Source organism: Schistocerca piceifrons, chromosome 8 (genome assembly GCF_021461385.2).
Source record: "Schistocerca piceifrons isolate TAMUIC-IGC-003096 chromosome 8, iqSchPice1.1, whole genome shotgun sequence".
In the NCBI taxonomy this organism is placed as follows: domain Eukaryota; kingdom Metazoa; phylum Arthropoda; class Insecta; order Orthoptera; family Acrididae; genus Schistocerca; species Schistocerca piceifrons.
This window is the reverse complement of record NC_060145.1, coordinates 181,218,814-181,241,952: the sequence shown is the minus strand read 5'-3', so window position 1 is coordinate 181,241,952 and position 23,139 is coordinate 181,218,814. Positions and strand designations below refer to the sequence as shown.

The 23,139-nt window shown below is 43.5% G+C and overlaps 1 protein-coding gene and 1 non-coding gene across 2 annotated transcripts in view; both read right to left on the bottom strand.

Annotated features, from left to right (window-relative positions):
• The window catches only part of LOC124712167 (optomotor-blind protein-like), a 503,819-nt gene that overhangs the window by 51,527 nt on the left and 429,153 nt on the right, over nt 1-23,139 (bottom strand). The window contains exons 4-5 of the mRNA XM_047242462.1: nt 13,478-13,624; nt 11,317-11,393 (exon numbers count right to left, since the gene is read on the bottom strand). Coding sequence (XP_047098418.1) covers nt 11,317-11,393; nt 13,478-13,624 — 224 coding nt within the window. The remainder of the gene's footprint in view (nt 1-11,316; nt 11,394-13,477; nt 13,625-23,139) is intronic.
• Nucleotides 18,503-18,577, bottom strand: Trnak-uuu. The gene has a single exon. It is a non-coding gene; the product is annotated as a tRNA-Lys (tRNA).

Here is a 23,139-nt window from a genome sequence, read left to right as displayed (position 1 = left end):
CCCTTCGCTCTTTCTATGACACAACCACTGTCTACTATCTTCCAATATTGGTAATTTTTCCGTCTCTTTGTCACTGCCACTGGCACACACCCATGCACTATATTCCACTTCTATATAGGACTGCTTTTCAGAAGTACAGCTTCACAAACGTCTTCCTTAATGCCCGATCAGTTCTTGTTTCGTGCGTGTTAACTACATGCAGCATCTCCCAAAAATGGTTTTTCAGTTTAATTAATTGGTGTGTAATCGGGCTTGAAGCAGAGGTTATACAGGGTAGCATAGTGTAGGCTGCAGGCAGGTGCCGCAGCGTACGCACCGCGGAAGCATAGGAAAGGTGGATGGGAGGGGGCGTGAGCGCCGCGTGAGCTGCGCCAGAGGAACTGCCCCGTGCGTCACGGCCGGCGCTGGCGTAGTTTGGTCACACGGCGCGGCGGGCATACATCATCAAAGGGGATTCCGGCGCTGGCAGCCGTGTGCAGCGGAAGTTGCCAAAAGCGCCGCCAGCCGCGAGCTATTCGCAGCTGGCCGTCGCGGGCGGACGTCACGCCGGTTATCGGGAACCGGGCAGGAGGGTGGGAGGAGCGAGGGGAATAGCCGGGCACGCCGCGTGAAAGTGGCGGCGCGCATCGGCAATCAGCCGCGCCACGCGCGTGTGGCCCCAGACGCCGCCGCCGACGACGACGGCCGAGGAATGCGGCTGCGGAGCTTCTGCGAAATGCGGCGTCGACGGCAGCGTCGCAGCAGGCGGATCTACAGTGCTCAGCGCTAGTCCCGGTACACTGTGCGGTTACGGCTATTCACGGCCGACCAGCGCCACTCATCTCTCATCACCTTCTCCCAGTTCTGCTGCAGTATCAGTTATGAATGACGACCTGTGCCCTGCATCACGATGAGTGCCAGTTCTGGGTCTTAAATTAAGCCCTATGTTACGCCACTACTGGAGTTGTAAAACTACCGAAGCCTACCGGAGACTTTATAAGTAAGCGCAGACTGCCGTAGCTTTCCTAGTGTCCTTGGAGAGTTAACATCGTAACAGCATAACATGTATGTTAGGTGAGTTGCATACCTATCGGGCGTTACCTCATATCGATCCCTTTGTCTGTATATGCCATCTGCGTCTTACGAGATTCTCCTAGAAGCCGGAAGTGGTGAGCTGTCTAGAAACTGAGTGAGCATAAATGAAGGGCTGTGTAACCTTTGGAACATTATCGTTCTTCGTTGTTATCTTCCTGTCGGTTACTTAAAAATAAATAGTATTTATTGCAAAATTGAAATTATCAATGTTTAATTCAGGTTTACTTCCAAAATTGTTGATTTTTTCTTGAAAGAGAGGAATTTTGTACTTAAATGAAAACACTGCCTATCAGCGTAGCTCGCCTGCACTCTATGCCTGACTGCCACGGTGTGCCTCACATGCGCACACCCCGAGGTGCTGACTTCGCCTCTTCTGTGACCACTCTCCAGCCTGCACTGATGGCCGTTCCTTACTGCCACAAGCTGAACCAAGCGAACACTGCTGTCCAGGATCAACACGCGCCATTGGAGCACTGAACTTCTGTGATATTCCTGGCCTTGGCCGCCAGTATTTTATCTTGCTAGAAGCTCGCCTTGATGCAGCTTGATACACGTGCAGTAGCACATGGTACAAAAGTGGAGTGCAGTACAAGCAGCAGATGGTACAGTGTGTACTATTCCCGTGGGAGAGTCCGCCACTTGTACTGAACTTGCTTCTGATTGGTCGGAACATTCGGGTGTTAGGCGCCAAACCGCCTAACTTCTCTTATTAATTATTTATAAACTTTTCATTTTATTTAACTCACTTTTCAGTATGACGATCTCTCATGGTTACCCTACGAGTCTACCACTATTGTTTATTAAATGTGACTAATTTTCAGAAATATAAGAGTAATAATATTACAAACGAAGTGCTTCGGACACGTTCGGGACGCTTTGGCGTGCCTGCGAGACGAAGTACTTCGGCTGCGTTAGTCACTCTGTTTCGGGTGTTCCTCAGAGCCGGACTTGTATCTCTGCTTCGGACGGACATGCCGTACTCCATATCCGAAGTTGTCTGAAAAGTTACCGTACTGTTAAGAAAGCTATGTTGAGTGTTGTAGAAGACAGTGTAAAAAGTGATATTTTAAAATATACACAAACACGATATACTAATGAGAGGCGTTGTCTACCATGGTTGTCAGTACTACAGATCCTTCCCTCTGTATATGCAGAGACTAACCTGGGCAAGTGGCATCCCACAAAAAAAGCACAAACTCATGTTCAAGTTCTAGATGACAGCATAGCAGTCTCCGCCTAAGAAGATCCCACGACCGACAAGCTGTCTTCTGCGCAGAGGGCACAACATTAGAAGACGACAAGTTGGTGGAAAGAACAGTTAGGGACTCTTATTCAATCTCTACAGATCTCTCCAGCTTCCAGATCTGACTTCCAACACGGCAACGTATAATTTTATAGTACAACGGCTGAATGAATTCTGCTAAGTAGATCATATTGTTATTTTCACTGCATTTATGGTCCCACTACGGCTGAGGAACTGGTTTTATGGACTTGCTGCCCTGTCTACCATCGTGCAACATCAGTGTGACCTGCTACAAGGTCTGCAACACTTGGGCCACATGACCCCGCTGTACCTCAGATGTCATAGGTCATCCTCATACCATGTCGAAAGTATATCTACAGACATACTTCTTAAAAGGATCCAGTTACCATTTGAAAAAACTGTAAAAGACAGTAGCATAATTTTGGATGAGCGTCTAAAGTGGGAAAACCGAACTGATGCAAAGTGCAGGAAATCTCTCTTAGCCTACATGAAATTCAAAAATTCAGAAAAATGTTTCCAACTCACATTAAAGAAAAATTAGTCCAGTGTTTAGACCTATGAAATCCATTGTACTATGAAGCAGTTGAGCACGGTAGATGTAGCTAGCCATGAATCCATGCATACTATAAGTCACTACTTTGACCACGTCACTCCTTCCTATGCTCGACCAAGGTGTATCACCTTCCTGAGACAGAAGTTACGGTTGTGGGATTATGTCAGCTGGCTATACCTTAATCCTAACTGCGACGCTGCTAGGAGGTTTATGTCCACACTACCCCAGTTGCTCCAAAGAAGGCGCTAAAGCCTTTCCGATATAGTACAATTGGGCAAAATTGAAACCTGACCCGAATGATACTGGTTTGTTACGTAGTCTGTCTTCTGCTACACGAAGCACGATGGCTTCCGAAGTGCCAATGTAGAAGTTGTAGATTCATATAATGTATGTCCTATCCTTTCTGCAATATAATTTGAAATACAAGGCGTCTCAAGTGCGACGCAAACGCTGTATCATGCGCTGGCCGGGAACCGACACGCCCGTACACGGCTTCAAGTTACCACATGATGCACCGGCCCTTTGCTCGGATAGTACGGAAGGCGGCATTATCTGCATGACGTGGAAAGTGGAGTGTGATATCCATTTGGTCCAAAAGGAATTGTAGGGCCGATCTCTTCCCTCCAAACCATTACCTCGCATAGCCAGGTGAGCAATTTACTGCAAACCTTTTCTCAGAGAACTTACAGATAACGAAAGGACCTACTGTTGTTGCCACGCAGGACAAAGTAACACCAAGGCGTGTATGACCCTATTGTGAAGTGCAAGCAGCAGCAGCAGCAGGTATTCGTGCGAGCCAGTAAGGCCGCCGACTGGAGCAGCAGCCAGCTAGCGAGCGCGGCCGGGCCGCCACCGCGGCTGGCCGGAAGCCCATCTGGAAACCCTCCCGATGCGGCCGCAGCGTCGGCTTCTGTGGGCGCAGCGCTCCCTAATGACATTACTGGCTTACAGCTGTTGCGCTTGATTGAAACACGACTGCACCAGTTGCACAGACCGTCCGGCCTCGAGCGGCGCTAGCACTCTGCGGGCCTCCGGACTACCACCATTCTCATTTTCCAAGGAAAGTCATTACACTGCACCGCTTCCAAAGAAGTAAGAAAAGGAAAAGCCCATCCCTCCATGAACAGTTTACACTGCTCCGCTTCAAAACAAGTAACAAAGAGAAAAGCCCATCCCTCCAAGAACAGTAACTCATTTTGTTAATATTCTTCATTAGTTGTTACTTCGATTACATTTATCATGCAGATATAAAAATACTGTCTTTTGCAAGTGAATGTTTCTTTCGTTTTGTTTTAGCCAAACACGTTTCGCTTGTCCATATCAGGCATCGTCAGTGGTCAATAAAATACAGAAAATTATCTATTTACAAATGTGAGGTCAAATGAAGACCCCTGTCTTCTGCTCATTAGGCCCGGTCTTGGTACAAATTTTAGTTCGTCGCTTCAGTCTGCATCCATACATCACAGGTGTCTGAGACTTGGAAAGGTATATGGAACCATAGTTCCATTTGATTAAAAGACCTATGGCTGGGTTTCAGGCAGAATCCTCCGTTTAGTTCGGCGGAGAGGTGCTATTAATATAGCTGGAGAGTTTAGGAGAAATACCAAGTGGGTTGAGTTGTGAATGAGAATTCGGAGGCGTGCTATGGTAGCCCATGCGTTTGTGCAAAGCCACTGTGCCAGGGTGGTAAAGTGGTTAACGCATCTGCCTAGTGACCAGGATACGCAGGTTTGAATCCCAGCCTTGGTACAAATTTTCAGACGTCGCTTCAGTTTGCACACATAAATATGTGGTTGTGATTTACCACTTACCCTTGTTTTCCTACCCTTTTTATGTGTTCCTTGACTCTTTTGTAAACACTGGATTCACACATTACAGGTCTCGAGTTGGTAGTAGATCACACTGATACATTTCATAGCACGTAGCACTTCCTGTTGCACACTCCACTTGTTGTAGGGTTGATTGAAGAATCATGGGAGCTGGAGGGGAGTGGGGGTGGAAGCACTCTCTCTCTCTCTCTCTCTCTCTCTCTCTCTCTCTCTCTCTGTGTGTGTGTGTGTGTGTGTGTGTCAACTTTTATTTCATTACCTTTTTTTTATTGAATTAGTATTTTTTAAATTTTTTGGCAAGCTACAGATATCAAAATAAAATAAATATGGAATTACATAGTTTTCTTCTTACTGTATACCACTGATGATGCCTAGCACGAACAAGCGAAACATGGATGATTAAAAACAATAGGATTCAGCTACAAAACACAGAATTTTTCTCATAAAAAATGAAAAGGCTCTTTCCACTAGTTATGAAATGTATGTGATACTTGCTGCTTTGCAGCTGTTAAGTACTGAATGGAACGCATTATTTATAGGCACAGCGACAGCTGATACGCGAATTACATTTATTTGACAGCCAGCGTATGTTTGTTTTATAACAAGTTTCGGTTTTTCAGACAATCTTCAAGTGCTAACTGCGCCATAGTGGACGCATGTTGACATTACGATTTTCAAACTTGATACGACCCTTTAGGCTTTGCCGGCGGATATGTTCAGTGCACGGCTTTCGCTTCCGCCACAGGATCGCGTTTTGAATGTTCTACAATATTTGCAGGAGGCAACTGTGATCTGTGATTTTGGCTAACGATACCGAACAGTTCCCTCGAGGAAATATTATGGAATGGACAAAACGTAATTCTGTGGCTGAAACGATAGGCATATATTTTCAGACATGTTTACTAAATTTATCTGTATCAAAAGGTATTTAAAATCCTGTCTGAACAGAAACCTCCCATTAGATATCGTTTGCAACTGTGGAACATTACTGTGCTGTCGTGAAGCCGCATCTCCTAGCCTATTCTTATTAGCGAATTACGTTTTATCTCTTCTCATATACGTTAGTTGACACCCCACTGGAGCATAGGTTTTATTTCAAATGATACTGAACTTTTGTTTTATTAGTTATACATTTCGATCTGACGATCGCATTAGTCCAAGTATAGTTATAAATGAAAATACGTCAAGCGATCTAGATAGCTTCGTTTTAGGGATTTTATTAATATACTAGACACTTCATTTCTCGATTGCTATTTGTTCTAGCTTAGCATGTGTCAACGTTTGTAACGATGGAGTATAGTGAAAGTAACAAAATTACTACTTGAAATGATTCAGAAATTTACGTGCCTAGCAGTACGCTCATACAGAGAAGACTGTTGCTTAAATTATAAGGATATTGTGTTGAAACAATATGGTATCGGTTTTCTGCAAACGTTCATCTTCCATTCTATGTTAGTGAAAGCCAAGAGAGTTTCATAAGGTCTTACAAGGAGAGGCCGCCAATTGTGAAATTCAGATTCGATTCATACTGCGCATAATAAAAGCTCATGGCCAGAGGTGTAATGTGGCAAAGCACCAAGATGCACTTCTCAGCCGTTGTCGAGAAAATCGACGGTTAAAAGAAACCGTTGCGCTGAAATACTCTCTACGATTAATAATTTTCTACAGCGTCGTGGCGCAGCGGTAAGCGCTCGGGTTCGTAATCCGAAGGTCGCCGGATCGAATCTCGCGCCATGCAATTTTTTTTTTAGTATTTGTTTTTTGTAATTCAAATATATATATATATATATATATATATATATAATTCCCGACAATCAGTTGCAACAATTATGCATATAATAAGGTGTTGAAAGTCGTTTGTCGTGGAAAAACTGGCGACTTCGAACATCATTATGTTTTCCGCAAACAAAGTTGTATTTCACAAATGTTATTAATTATCTTCGTAATGTTATCCACGTATAGTTAACGGAAGACGTAGAAACGATATTCCGAAATGAATACGTGTAGCGTAAGTCAAACGTTCGAATTAGAATAGAGACCCCACGAACACAAATTTGCTGTGGCAGGTATGAAATATAAACTCCGTTACTCGCTCGTTACACTTGAAGGACAGATGTTGAATGGGCCGAAACGAGCCGCCGCATAACAGCGTAGTTGCGTGCTAACTTCGAAAGAAGGTAGATGCGGTCCCTAGCGCAACTTATAACATCGTCGAAAATCAGTGCGGTCGGGAGAACTTTGGTACACCCTGTTAAAAAAAAAAGGGAAAAATGGAGGCGGTACAACTGCAGAGCGATCCGCCTTCACCAACATGCATAAGCAATTCATTAATAGTATATATATATATATATATATATATATATATATATATATATATATATATACAAAAAAACTAATAATAAAAAAAAGTTGCATGGCGCGAGATTCGATCCGGCGACCTTCGGATTACGAACCCGAGCGCTTACCGCTGCGCCACGACACTGTAGAAAATATTAGTCTTAGAGAGTATTTCACCGCAACGGTTTCTTTTAAATGTCGATTATCTCGACAACGGCTGAGAAGTGCATCTTGGTGCTTTGCCACATTACACCTTTGGCCATGAGCTTTTATTATGCGCAGTATGAATCGAATCTGAATTTCACAATTGGCGGCCTCCCCTTGTTAGTGTTGTATCTGTTCACATATGCGTTTGTCGTCCTCGTCTTGTACGTCAAAACAAAAGGGGTTGTTTTTCGGATTTTCTGATTTCCTTACTTCTGATATGTGGCGTGCTGGGCACCTCACGAAGTCTAATATGAGTATGTGATAGTTCCTATAAACGTCGAAACTATTTTGTAACTGTGAAAATAGGGACGTATATAAGGCGATTCTGAAAGGACTTTACAACTTTACTTACATACAGAATTTTGTTCAGAAGGCTTATAGAGGTGACATCTTGTAGCATAATACTGCAAGTATCATCCCATACATTCACTTTCACTTCTACTGTAAGTTTCATTGTGGCTGAATATGACTGTCATAGGTCATATAGGAAATGCCCCATCCGAAGTTAATTTTTTGTCACACTTTACCCATCATATCCTGTGTAGTCTGCTATTTTGATTTCCAACTTCCTGTAGTTCCTAGTAACGGAATTCGGTACTACAACAATAAATGAATAAAATTTTTGCTACAAGATGCCACCTTAACCACATGTTCTAGTCATCTCAATAAAATTCTGTACGTAAGAGAAGTTGATAAGTCGTTTTAGAATCAGCCAATATAGTCTTCACTCCTGCGTCTTTGACGATATCTTGGAAAAACTTAAAGTGTTTCGCTGTGATAACACGTCCTAAGTTCTTAAGCTGGACTTCTGTCGGAGGGCTTCCTTCGTCAAACCTCCTTCGTCACACCTTATACCCATAATTACTCTGCTAAACACACTATCTGACTGTCTAAAACTGCATAAAAAATTACTTTTCCTTTCAGAAAACTTCAGTTTCCTTGACATATCGCCTTGAAAATTGTGGCCTCGTTTCAACAACATTTAGATACTCGTTTTTCTACAGGAAACATATTTTGCAAATTCTTATCGATATGCAAATGTGCAATATGGGCACATAAGTTTAAGTTCGATACCGTTATCTTTCAGCCGTTTTCAAGCGTTTGACCGTGGCCTCTTTCTTACGTAATCTTGCACGTCCATCCGGTTGGAACAAAAGTGTAACACTCCACAAATTCGGAGGAGGCAGAAGCTCTAAGTAACCACGAGACTATTATAACGTGGTAAAGACCAAACTTCAAGAAACTGGCGGGGCATTTTCTTAGCAACGTCCGTCCGTTCTCAAGTGACCAGCGATGGTATGCCCCAGTTAGCACTACGTTCAATCTCTCTTACTCTGGGCATAACACACCTTTACGTAAAATGTCAGTTCTGCACCAAACCTCGGTCGCGTCACGTCCTTTTGTAATACTTTCTTCGTATACGCTACAATTTATTGTTCATAGTTTCAAAATGGTTTATAAGAACAACTGCATTTTGCTTTACACTGTAACAGTGGCATAACCATAATTTTAACGCTGAACGGAGGTCGTTTAACGAGCAATACTGGTGACTGGATTTAGGACTTTCTACATCAACATCTACATCTTCGTGGATAGTCTGCAAATCACACTTAAGTGCCTGGCATAGTGTACTTCGAACCACCTTTACAATAATTCTCTATTATTCCAATCTAGAACAGCGCGGAAAAAAAGAACACATGTATCTTTCCGTGCGAGCTCTGTTTTCCCTTATTTTATCATGATGGATGTTTCTCCCTATGTAGGTCAGCGTCAACAAAACATTTTCGCATTTGCAGGAGAAAGTTTGTGGTACAAATTTCATGAGAATCCTATCATGTCACTGACACTGTCTCCCCTATTTCGCGATAGTAAAAAACGTGCTGCTCTGCTCTGAACTTTCCCGATGTACTCGGTTAATCCTATCTGGTAAGGATCCCAGACCATGCAGCAGTACTCCGAAAGAAGACGGACAATCGTACCATAGGGAGTCTCTTTAGTAGATCTGTTACATTTTCTATGAGTTCTCTAAATAAAACGTAGGCTTTGGTTTGCTTCCCCATATGTCGTGTAATCGAAATTAAACGGATTCCTTTTAACACCCATTTAGATGTCCTCACACTTTTCATTATTTAGGGTCAATTGCCAATTTTCGCACCATTCAGATATCTTTTCTAAACCGTTTTACAATTTTTTTATGTTTTGATGACTTTACTGTATGGTAAACGACAGCATAATCTGCAGACAACCTAAGACGGCTGCTCAGATTGTCTCCTAAATCGTTTATATAGATAAGGAACGGCAGAGGGCCTATAACACTACCTTGGGAAACGGCAGGTATCTGTTGTGTTTTACTCATGACTTTCCGTCAGTTACTACGACCTGTGACCTCTCTGACAGGAAATCACGAATTCAGTCGCATAACTGAGACGAGCTTCCACAAGCACACAGTTCCATTACAAGCCACTTGTGTCGCACAGTGTCAAAGGCCTTTTGGAAATCTAGAAATACGGAATCATTTTGAAAACCCTTGTCAACTGCATTCAACACTTCGTGTACGTAAAGAACTAGTTATGTTTTGCAAGAACGATTTTTCTAAATCCGTGTTGACTATGTGTCAGCAGACCGTTCTCTTCGAGATAATTCGTAATGTTCTAACATAATATGTGTTCCAAAATTCTTCTGCATATCTACGTTAATTAAATGGGCTTGAAATTTGGTGGATTGCTCCTACTACCTTTCCTGAATATTGGTGTGACCTCTAAGAGATAGAACTCAATAAGGTAGTATCAACAGGACAAAATTAACAGATGTAAAGGTAGTTTCTGGAGTACCCCAAGGGAGTGTTATATTGATATGAGTGAGGGACGCTTACCAGGTAGTACTACCAGAAGACACAAAAAGACCCAACGAAGAGCGGAAAATACCGTCACGGGATCGTTTGGTCGGAGCTAGAGGAGTATTATGGAGGTGGTCAACAAATGTCAGTGGCAGACGTTACAAGAAAGACGTAGTGTAACACGGAGAGGGTTGTAACTGAAGTTTCGAGAGCGTTCGATTCAACAATAATCGGGTAACATATTATTTCCTCCGACACATGTGTCGCAAAATGACAAGGACGGATACTCTCCGCCATACACCAGAAGGAGGCTTGAGGAATGCAGATGAAGATGTATGTGAAGCCTAAAAGTCGTGATATGCGAACATAGGGCACAACCCGTTATTACTACTTTGGAGATAAAACCGCTTCGGCAGTAAATACTTTACTCATGAGCATGAACGGTTTCGCAGCATTTTAGCTGCATCAACTGGAGCAATAAAATCAAGTCATGCTCTGATCAGAAAAGAGAACAGGATTAGCGAGCGTTCACAGTCAGCAATTTTTCGCTATGCAGAGGACGCCAGTTATAACAAACACAGTGAAAAATTGCTATGGAAGCTGGGTCATCGCATTCGCTTTTCTGATCAGAACAGGACTTGATTTTACGGCGCCTGATGATACAGCTAGAACGCTGCGAAACCGTTCACGCTTATAAATAAAATACTCACAGCTGAATTGATTTCATCATCAAAATGATATATCCTGGCTGCCCTGACTACGAAGTCTTCTGTCCTTATTGCTAGTTTTCTTCGAGGGCAATAACTGTCTCTCTTGGACAGATACACATGATGAGTTTAAGAATTTGAGCGTCCTTGCGGTATAAACGACGCCCCCGAAACAGTGTAACAGCTATTAATGAGTTAGTCTCAACTGACCGTAAAGAATCACACGATATAGAGAAACAGTGTTTCGCTTTACTGCCAGGAACAGCGAATTTACGTATCGACTTTGTACCACAGCAGAAGCGAAGGTTTGTAACTCAACAGCAGTAAATCCAGTACACCGCCTGAAAACGCAGGAACTCATATCCACATTATTCTACACATTGTTGATACTGTATTTTCTTTCGAAAGAAATTATATTATGTTGCCACTGTTAATCTCAGCTATTTGCTACTCAAGCATGTTGAGTGACAAGACGGTGAAACATTTGCGTGTCTAGAGGAGATACTCACTTCTTCTCACGCTTGCCGGCCCCCGTATCGCGGAAGCCCTTGGCGAAGGGGTTGTTGTCGATCTTCAGCTGCGTGATCTGCAAACATGACAAGCAACACACACACGTTAGCGCTCATACAGGCGGTTGCGGGAGGATCGAACTAACGTCAAACTATACACACACTGGTCTGACAATAACTATTTTCGACAACTTCTTTCACCACCAACAAAGTAACCACAAATTCATCTCGAAATGATTGATAAACAATACAAGGCCTTATTCAGGAGAAGCTCTTACGATTTTTTTTGTCTCATTTTGCATACGAGGATCTTTCGAAAAGGAATGACACTGCTGTATTTGTGTATGACGAAGATGTTTAGTTTCGTACAAACTTGGTCTAATCATAGACTTTCACGTCGACATTATTTATATGGCGACATCCTCGTAAACAATTTTTTTAAAATAATGTTCCTTATGTCTGTTTGGCCAAGATCATAACAGCCTTCGTTAGTAAGCCAAGCCAATATGTACTTCACGAGCTTTTACGGAAATGAGTATGCATCGAGCGGCAGGAGGTCCGTGATTCGAGTAGGTGGATCGCTGACACTACTCTACCAGCCCATACTTAACCAAAACGTTATTTAGGCAGAAAAATTAGGTTATACCGTGCTGTTTGGAAACATTTTCAGTGTCTTCTTCCGTAAAAGTGGAACACTATAGGATATTAGCTTTGATGTCGATTGAAACGATTTTATTTTTGCAAGTAAAAAGAAAAAGAGGCCTATAACGTTTGTGCAACTTCGTCCACGGCACGTATGTTCTCGGGGCGAATCACGTTCAAATACAGCTCGTTCCGTTGCTCCGAATCGAAAATACGGGATTTGTATCAATTTACGCATCTGTTGACGTGAAAACTTTCCTTACCAATGAGGAATCACACGATTTAACAGCGTTTGTGCTGCTCCAGCGCAAGATTTCCGAACTCACACCATTTCGGACGATTAATTTCTTCCACTTCATGTATAGACTAATGGTGTCATACGTCGCGTAACATATTGGACTACTATTATCTGAATACAAAACTGTGAACTATGGAGGACAACAGATATATCTGGGCTTCAAAGGATCGCTGTCGGCTTGGTTCCTTATTTTTATTCGTAATATTTTAATCCATATACCTACTTCTTCTCACATCGCCTATTAAACTTTCAGAAAAGAGAATTTATCTTCTTGGTACGATCGCTTGTGCAAAAATGAGCAAAATTGAAAATAAAAATGAATAAAATCTGGAAACCACAACACACTCTTGACTTCAGCTGGGAACGTATATTTCATAGTGACTTATTTGATACAGACACACACAGATAACCTTCTCTTTCACTTAGAACAATAAAAGTAGAGCATAAAAGCAATATTCTAATGAAGTCGTCTTGAGTGTTAGGACATGTCATTACGAAAGACTAACACAACTACAAAAACGTCGTTTCGACCGTCTTTACTGTGGCCCTCCTCAGGGACATGTAACTGTTCAACATCAACAGTATTTTATTGAAATTCATGACATGTATTCGCAGTTGCGAATATGGACAACCACCAGCTGTGTAACACAATGCCGACAATGTTATTTCGCGCCGGACCGGGACTCGAACCCGAATTTCCCGTTTACGGAACACAGTCGCCTTATCATTAGGCTATCTGAACAAGACTCACGGACAGACCAAAACTTCCCACATGTTGTCAACCATGTGGCTAGAACCTGCATTCGTACATTTATTAAGTGTATTCCCGTATAGGGGAGACATTTTAATTGAAAGTGGGTCGCCCATTGTCGGCGGATAAGTACAGTATTGCAGAGTCTGCATTGTTCATAAGTACGATGTAATGCGCCTGCAAACATGCATGCATGTATTTCTGAACAACACAGGCACTACTATATCGTTTTTATTCAAATAGACACTGGTCTTGGAAGCCTAGGCAGTTACAAGCAAATGTGATTGAAAGGATGGGATTAAGGAAAAAATGAATGAAAGAAAGAAAGTGACCATAAAAAGCAACGGAGCTCCAGTGTCAGGGGAGGTCTGAGGAACGACACTGGAAGTAGTGAGAAGCTAGGGGTATTTTCTACAGCGACTCTAGGAACAGGGAGCGACATGACTGAAAGCAAAACACACTTTGCTCACCTTTTCGTTCTGGTAGGCGGTGACGGCGATGAATTCGGTCTCCTTGAAGACGTAGGTGCGGAACGTGGAGTAGGGCAGCTTGAGGATGTCGTTGGCCCGTACGAGGTGGAAGCGCGGCTGGTACTTGTGCATCGAGTTGAGGATGGTCTGCAACAGACACAGGTGCGCGTGCAGCAGTACGTTGTTCGGGTCTGCTTATCCCTCCATCTCTCCACACAGGAAGGCACGGTGGCAGGTGGGACAAGGGGGCGGGAATTTGGGGTTCCTGGATCCAGCAGTACGGCTAGTACACGACTCGCCACAGACCGGTCTCTCGGTGAGTCATATGCTCTAATTACCACACCTCGCGCCACGAGAATACCGAAATTGTCTTCTCTCTGTGATTGAACACTATTCATCTGTCTGAGAAACGGTGCACTGTGGCTTGTTAACTTGATATAACATTTCACCGAACACTCACCATCAAATCACCATTCAGGACGTCAGAAGTTTCGAGAGTAGACTCTGACTTTTAAACGTCACGAAGATCACTTGTGCAGGCATCAGCAAATCAAGTGATCTCCCAACATTTTGAAATTAAAGTTGAACTCTCGAAACTAGATGTGTCTTAAATAAAAGATTCAATGGATGCTGCTTGGACGAAATTAATATCAAGTTTCCGAGACACATCAGGCGTGTGATCCAGCTCCGAGTTAGGATGCACGATGAATAAGTTCCTACTTATTCATTATCTAATGCGTCGATCCTTGTTTATAATTCTCAATACATTATGTGAATTTTGGACATGTCATGACACTAAACTTATGTGTAGAAGAAACTGACATCTGCTTAACCAATATCCAATAAGTTTTTTGTAATATACTTCTTACACTTTACATAAATAAGGCCAACGTCTAATGATTCTTAACATCCCACATTTTGTACGCTTCTAAAGATGACAGATTGATCTACAAAAATCGGTAAAGCGAAATAAAAATAACTGTGCAACCTGCGACCGAATTTTATTCCGAAACCGAGAGTTAACTTGTGAATTATCTGCAAGCAGCTGTGATCTTGACTACTTGCTGTTGCTACTGCTATTGCTGATCGACAGAAATGCTATTTCTGTTTTCATATCTCAGTTGTCTTTTAAGCAAAACATAAATAGCTTTAACTTTTGAATATAAAAACTTATTTATAATACGGGTGAATGTTTATTTTAACACGTCACTAATTAAACAGATCCTGTTGAATCGGAATCCTAAATAAAGAACAACAAATTTCGGTAATACATATCTCGTATTTTGAACTTAAGCCCACGAGTAACGGTAGCGCTTAATGTATCCTTTCTAACTGATCTGTAATAAAGGATGGGAGGAGGGAAATCCTATATGTTTTTAGGCTGTTTGATAGTCAAAGGGAAATGTGTGGAGCATGATGAAGGTTAACAAGATCATTGTTAGTAATCTGTTAATTACTGCTAACTACTTGAGAAAAATTCTACAGCAACATTCAGCTAAATTTACTCATGCATCATTCCAACTAATGAGTTAAATAATTAGTTAGTTAATGCGCTGCTTATGTTAAAACACACACTAAGATAACATAAATTCAGTTTCAACTGATAACAGTGTCATTTGTTTTAACAATACTTGACTCTATAAAAATGTCTTTTAATGATGAATAACTAGCAAGAGAACCATATTATTTAATCACTATTATGTAGAAATCTGATACAATTTAGGTAACTTGCAAATATTTATCAAATTAGCTAGGACTTCTATATTTTTACGATTTCGTTACAGGACAAAGAATGTTAATTTTGCTGCATCTCAATGAATACTTTTTAATACAAGGAAGTGAATCTACCGTGGTATAAATTATTTTTCCTGAGTCAAATATCTGACACTATAAGTTTTGAATTCTCCTTTCGAAGTAACATATACCTCACCTGATGAAGAACCAAAACAATTTGCTGTGTCAGTTTCAAGGGGTAACAAATTCTCAAAACAATTCTCCAAGTTCTTCCATTCAATAAGACTCATTTTTAAAAAAAGGTGACGGTAGCGTTACAAGTATTTCTCCATAGCTCCTCCACTAATCATACAGTGACTGTTCGCTCCGTCGTGTCTCTAACTTATGCAAATACTTTGATAACACTCCACGTGATGACAGAGAAACAAACGACGTTAGAGTCGACGTTTTAACGGCTGTCGTAGTGACCAACAACAGTTCAACCATTAGGTTCTAGCGATAAGGTCCTAGCGAATGCAGTCCGCTGTTTCTGACGACACTTTTCTGTGACACGTCAAACCATTAAACGGATGAGAGAAATACGAATATGTCAAGAGAAGCTTCCCCCTCAAGGTAATGCGGCGGCAGGTATTCTTTCTGGTTAAATTTCCGTGACAACTCTACACACTACCGTAATTCAAACCACCTACTTCCCAATGCATTGACTTCAGCCTTGGAACTAGTGCCACAAACTCAATACTGAATTCATTTAGATACAGTTTGTACTTAAACTAATCTGGCTTATCATTACATGACCGATCTTGACGTCGACGAATGGGAAAAGGACTCGCGACGTACACTCTACATCGAAGTCATGGCAGAATCCGAGTACAGATGAACTTCTGTTGCCTCTCTCCGACCTTTGGATGACGCATCAGATGTTTGTCTGTCATTTACATATAAGAAAACGCCAATGATATTGTGCCCTCGAACCGTAAAGCTTTGTTAGTACTACGAAAAACAAGCCAAAGTTGCAAATTTCACTTTTTTATTCACTCGTTGACTATTTTCGGGCCGGGGCCCATTTTCAAACTATCGTAGCGTAACCAAAAATTGTATTTCCGAAATGCAAAAAAAAAAAGGTTCAAATGGCTGTAAGCACTGTGGGACTTAACATCTGAGGTCATCAGTCCCCTAAACTTAGAACTACTTAAACCTAAGTAACCTAAGGGCAGCACACACATCCATTCCCGAGGCAGGATTCGAACCTGCGACTGCAGCAGCAGCGCGGTTCCGGACTGAAGCGCCTAGACCCGCTCGGCCACAGTGGCCAGCGAAATGGAAAAACCATCTCAAAAATGGGAAAGCGAACTGTTACTGCTCACATAAACACAGAATGCTGGACGTTCGTAAGGCGCAGTGCAGTTGTTGGAAGTTAAACCCAGGACATTAGAGCATCATCTGGTGATGAACACCTGAACGTAACACACCTGTTTCTCTCTGACGAACCTACTGATGAAAATTGTTACCCCTATTAGGACACGGTGCGGGTGCCTCGAGTTTTCTAACGTTAATGCCAATTACCTGTTGTTCCGCCACGACTAGTATTTACCATTACTGGCTTCAGTTATTACCGCCCGTCGTGGACAAATTTGATTTGAAGAAGCAGTCAAATAGTCCGCTTCTGCCTGGACAGAAGTACGTAACATTGGTGTTGTAACGAGCCTACAAGGTTAGCGATTAAGACGCGAGTGCAGAGAAGACTACAAGTGGAGGTACGTGCGTCATTCACGGGATCATTGACGGAGAGGAGCGCCCAGTGAATGTGAAGTCCGCAACGGACTGACGTGGGATGGCTTGAGCGTCCATCTCGATAAGAGGGCGGAAACGTCGAAGCGTCCTGCGCACGTACGACTTCCGTCCTGGCCGGGTAGTGTCGATCGCCAGCTGGCCTCCCTCTCCAAGTACGACAAACACACCAGCAATCCACCAGCTACCGTCCCGGCCTTCTGAGATCGTCATTGAAGGAACAACACCGCACATTTTGATTTTTCCGATTTTCCACAATTTGGTCAGTCGGCATTCTCGACCCAGCACATGCGAAAATGACAAATATTCAGTTCTTTACAACTGAAATGAAACAGAAAGAAGGATGCGAGTAGTCGAGGTAAAAAAGGTGTAAATTAGGCGTTGCTACAAAAGAATGAAATACCGCCTAACCGGAGCGTCATACGCTTCATGATACTGTTCGCAGACGATATGCCGTTGTCTGGAGGGAGGTTTCAGCGCCCGAAGACAAGCGAAATGCAGGAAGACTTCCAGAGGATCGAAGACTGATGCAGTGGCTTGGAGCTGTTTGTCATCCTCAACAACAAATCTCCGCTATTATACTTTACTTTCAAGAGAGCAACGACTTATTTGTCGGTGGAAATATCATCTTATGGAAAGCCGTCCTTTTTCGCCAACTGAACCCTTAACTCGTGAACAGCTTTCCAACACGAAGTGCTACGTAATAGCCGGCCGTTGTGGCCGAGCGTTTCTAGGCGCATCAGTCTGGAACTGCACGACCGCTACGGTCGCAGGTTCGCATCCTGCCTCGGGCATGGATGTGTGTGGCGTCCTTAGGTTAGTTAGGTTTAAGTAGTTCTAAGTTCTAGGGGACTGATGACCTCAGAAGTTAAGTCCCATAGTGCTCAGAGCTATCTGAACCATTTTTTTGAAGCTACGTTATAGCAATGTACTGTCCCTGCAGGTGCTTTTGCATTTACGTGACAAATCGACGCAAAGCCAATAATTATTCCTTTTTTTCGTCTTAAGCATACTGCAGTTGAATACTATTTTTATACCAGACAAAATGGCTCAAATGGCTCTGAGCACTATGGGACTTGACATCTCAGGTCATCAGTCCCCTAGAACTTCGAACTACTTAAACCTAACTAACCTCTGGAGGTCACACACATCCATGCACGAGGCAGAATTTGAACCTGCGACCGTAGCGGTCGCGCGATTCCAGACTGAAGCGCCTAGAACCGGTCGGCCACAGCAGCAACATTTTCGCTGATGCCGGAAACGAATTACAGCGTGGTACTCCACTTTATCACTGGAACGCGCCTTTTTCTTCTCGTTCGTTCTAGCGGCATACTGTGGTGCGAGGATTTTAATGTACAGCAGGACTGCCCAAATGATGTACTGCGAACTATGGATGAATTACTACAGGCAGATTCCATACTTCTAGATGAAATGATAATTAAATCAATACCCTAAGCTATCGACAGGCGTTGATATAAATCAACGGGGACAGTTGAAAATGTGTGCCCCGACCAGGATTCGAACCCGGGATCTCCTGCTTAAATGGCAGACGCTCTGTCCATCTGAGCCACCGAGGGCACAGAGGATAGTGCGACTGCAGGGCTTTATCCCTTGCACGCTCCCAGTGAGACTCACATTCCTAATTTAATGTCGACACACTACATTTGTAATGCCCCTGCCCACTACACTCATTACTCGCGGCAGACAATCTTACCGAGTCCCGTAAGACTTCAGGCAATTCGTGCGCGTCCGGACAGAAGAAGAAGGTCAATGGCCGGTTAGCCTTAACTATATTGAGATGGTATCTGTGCTTTGAGATATGTCCACAAGAACATATACCATCTCCATTTATTTCTAGATTTCCGGGCCGGCCGGGGTGGCCGAGCGGTTCTAGGCGTTAAGGTCTGAAACCGCGTGACCGCTGCGGTCGCAGGTTCGAATCCTGCCTCGGGCATGGATGTGTGTGATGTCGTTAGGTTAGTTAGGTTTAAGTAGTTCTAAGTTCTAGGGGACTGATGACCACAGATGTTAAGTCCCATAGTGCTCAGAGCCATTTGAACCATTTTCAAACTGATGACCTCAGCAATTAATTCCCATAGTGCACAGAGCCATTTGAACCATTCTTTTTTCTAGATTTTCGGAAAGCATTTGACGCGGTGCCCCATTGCAAACTGTTAACGAAGGTACAAGCGTATGGAATAAGTTCACAGATAAGCGAGTGGCTCGAAGACTTCTTAAGTAATAGAACCCAGAATGTTGGCCTCGACAGCGAATGTCCATCAGAGACCAGGTTGTTGTCAGGAGTGCCCCCAATGAAGTGTGACAGGACCACTGTTGTCCTCTACATACAGAAACGATTTGGTGGACAGAGTGGGCAGTAATCCGCGGTTCTTTCCTTATGATGCCGTGTTTACAGTAAGGTGTCACAGTTAAGCGGACTGCCGGCCGGGGCGGCCGAGCGGTTCTAGGCGCTACAGTCTGGAACCGCGCGACCGCTACGGTCGCAGGTTCGAATCCTGCCTCGGGCATGGATGTGTGTGATGTCCTTAGGTTAATTAGGTTTAGGTAGTTGTAAGTTCTAGGGAACTGATTACCACAGCAGTTAAATCCCATAGTGCTCAGAGCCATTTGAACCAAGTTAAGTGGACTGTAGGAGGATACAAGGCGACTTAGACAAAATTTATAGCTAGTACAGCATTCTGAGAAGCATCGATGTAGATGTAGATCCCGGGACAAGCATAAAATTAATTGTGTAACCGCATTTTTTCGAGGTGATAATTAAGACTCCATGCCTGTGCCTACTATAATTCCAATTCTGATGGAACCCACGACCTGAACTTTTTCCGAGTCACGTTCGATTGCAAAATTTGAAAATTTGCGGGCAGTATCTCGGTGGCACCGGGTTCCCAAAGCGCAGTAATGTCGACGTGCTGGAAGTGTGCGCGGTCGGTCTTTGTCCACCGGCAGCACCAGCAGTGGTATGTGGTGGCCGCTTCCGCGCCGTGGCGTGTCCAGCCGGCTTATCACCGCTCACTCCTCTTCGCGTGCCTCGTTCCCCTTCCCAGCGGGCGCGCCGCGCGCGGACAACACCGGCGCCGGCGCGTGTTGGCCGGCTATTCCCACAGCCACTGCCGGCTCGCCGCTTTATTCCTACCGCGCGCCGCAGCACGCAGCTCAAAAGCGCATCAGAAATATTGCTTTACTGGCAGATGGAGGCGTCCGGCCATCGCGGGGGTCGCTGTTCGATACCAGTCCCGCATCCAGACACGGCTATTACGAGTTATCCTTGGGAATCTTCGGAACGCTTTACATGAAGCTTGCGACTGGTCTCTCCTGGAGCGTTATCAGATCTGAGCGTGTGATACGGAATCTAAATACAGCCTTGTGCACAGTCCCATCGAAGGATACCACGTGAAATATTGGTTGGGGTGATATTTTCGCGACAGTTTGAAACTGTGTGCAGACACACCGAAACATAATGCAACAACCATCAACTCAGTGTTGTTATGCAGTCATCCTTCAAATCGTCCTACATTGTACAGGTTGTTCCAGGAGTAATAGTTAAGATTGAGGGGTACGACAGAAACGATCGATCGAAAAAAAAACTAGTGAACGTGAACTATACAATGCATACTTTATCAGCTATGTGCACTTCTTAACCCTCGATACTTTTAAACAAAACTCATCTACTAGAGGCTCTTAGCTTTCCGTGTTTTCGGAGGAGGTATTATGGACCAAAACAAGAAAAATGTCCAGTAAACATGGACTCTAAAATAAGTACCTTATGAGCTATGAGCACTTTTTCAGTAGAAGGGCTGTGTTTCATAGTGGCAAAGGTGAACAGGTTCTGATGGCTCTTAAGGTATGCACTTTAGAGCCCAAGTTGACATCTTTTTCTCGTTTTGGATCTTACTACCTCCTCCCAGAATATCGGTAGCGAAGAACTTGCAGTAGAAGCGATCTGTTTCACAGTATCGAAGCTGAAGAAGTGCTCATAGTTAGTAAGGTAATATTTCTAGAGCCCATGCTTACTATACTTGTTTTCTTCCAATGATCGTTCTTCTCATATCCCCGAATATTTACAATTATTCCTGGGTCACCCTGTATATTACGGTTTATACCCTCACTTCGATGTCATACGCCGTGTGTATAAGGTAAAATGATGCTAAATTCAAAACCCATATCGATACCCAGCACTGGACGTACCAGAGCACCAAGAACGTCTGCTCATTGCAGTTCCTAGCTTCGTCGAATTTTTTCTCTCTGTCTTTCATTTCCTACCATTGAGAGCATGTCGGCAGTTACTGACTCTCATGCTCGTCCATCTACAGCCTTGTCCCAGTAGGCTAAGAGTGGGACAAAGAGGTTACCAGTTCCGGGTATTTTACAGTGAATTCAGAGTTCCGACATTCACCACGTGATCAGGGAAAAATTCCCGAAAACTTTGATCGGAACCAAGCGTGTTGCAACTATTTTTATTTTATCTCTGAGGTGATGTCGTCCATCGTAACTGTGTGTGTGTGTGTGTGTGTGTGTGTGTGTGTGTGTTTGTGTGTGTGTGTGTGTGAGACAGAGAGAGAGAGAGAGAGAGAGAGAGAGATTGGAGGGGGGGACTAGGAAAATAGCTTCGCCATCGAGATTCCGTGTTATACGTTTTCTCTGAATTGTTTTAGCCGAATTCTAGCATGATTCCTTTACTAAAGCTGCGGCTAAATCTCTCCACGAGCAATGCTCGACAACACTGACATGTCTTTAGAGCTCCCCCCACCATAGCTAACCTCATGCCACACATTAAGTGCTCTTCACAACCCGCATGCGGGCAATGAGCCGTGGTCAGTTAGTGGTACCTCCAGGCTCCAAAATTTAAAACTGCAGCTTACTTACTTACTTACGTTCACTTCTACCACAGTAAGAACAGAAAGATGACCAAAGACGCGACAGTCATTTACGGAAATGTCGGAGGCTGCTGAATGCTTAATATGGTTTTGTTTTGGAGATTTCACTGGAGTGGAGTTTCCACCAGTAGTGATATTTAAACACTAAACGCGTTATAAGTAGTCGAACAGAGAACCACTGACTGCAGAATCTGCCGCATTGCTCGCTTTTGTCTTGAATGACTTTCAGCGTTAATGACTCTTAGGTTACGGAGATGGTGTTGTGGATCAGATGAAATTTATGTGAATGAGGTGGAGAGAGACGCTAACGAAAAGGACAAGGCAAAGTGTCAGACCAAAATAATCTTACACTGGGGCGAAAAATGAGAGAATTGGCGTCATATCTTGCAGCTCAACCGCCCTACGTCAGCGGCCTAATAGAGTTTTATGATGTGAATGTCGATACAAGTAACTTCACCATCTCAGCTGCTACTGCAGCTCAAACTAAGGGAAACATTAGTCAGACAATAGCGCAAATAAAAAACTGACGTATGGTTGGCTCGGATACTGCCTCAGTAATACACTGTAGTAACTCATTAATATATCTTCACATTTCCGCTGTCTGATAGCACTCCCAGGGATTAGAAACAGTAACAGACCGTGGCCATTACGCATCCGCATCCTTCACCTCGACACAGACGAGATGTTACGTACGAGTTTCGCTAGTGATAACATTTTAAATTAATAAGGAACTCATTCACTTCCAAGAGCACAGGAAGCAGATATTGTGGAGTGTCTGAAAGGCGGCCAAGGTCGAACGTTTGCTGGCGTCGCTGACCGGGGCACAGGGTCAAGGGTGGCAGGCCTGCTGTTTAACTCCCAGATCCGGCCTGGGACGGCGGTTACGACGCCTCGATTGCGACAGATCAGGTCGTGTTTGAAATAACGGGTGTCCAGAAGTCTTTCCATAATTACAGACATTCATGAGGCATAAAATAAGATACACAGACAAATACATTTTACCTCGAATTGCATGTTACATATTCGAGCTTTTGTGTACATACGTACTTAGCGTTACATTGCTTGTTACAGTGCCCAGTGACATAACAACAGCGAAATCGGGCATCTTTTGCCGACAACGTGTACCCAAATCAGGAGAAAATCCAATGTGTCCTCTCATATCAAGAGGCACAGTGACCTAAAACAGTCCACAGTGAATTCCAGACTGACTTCTTGGACTTAAAACGAAGGTATGTCTCGCGGTCT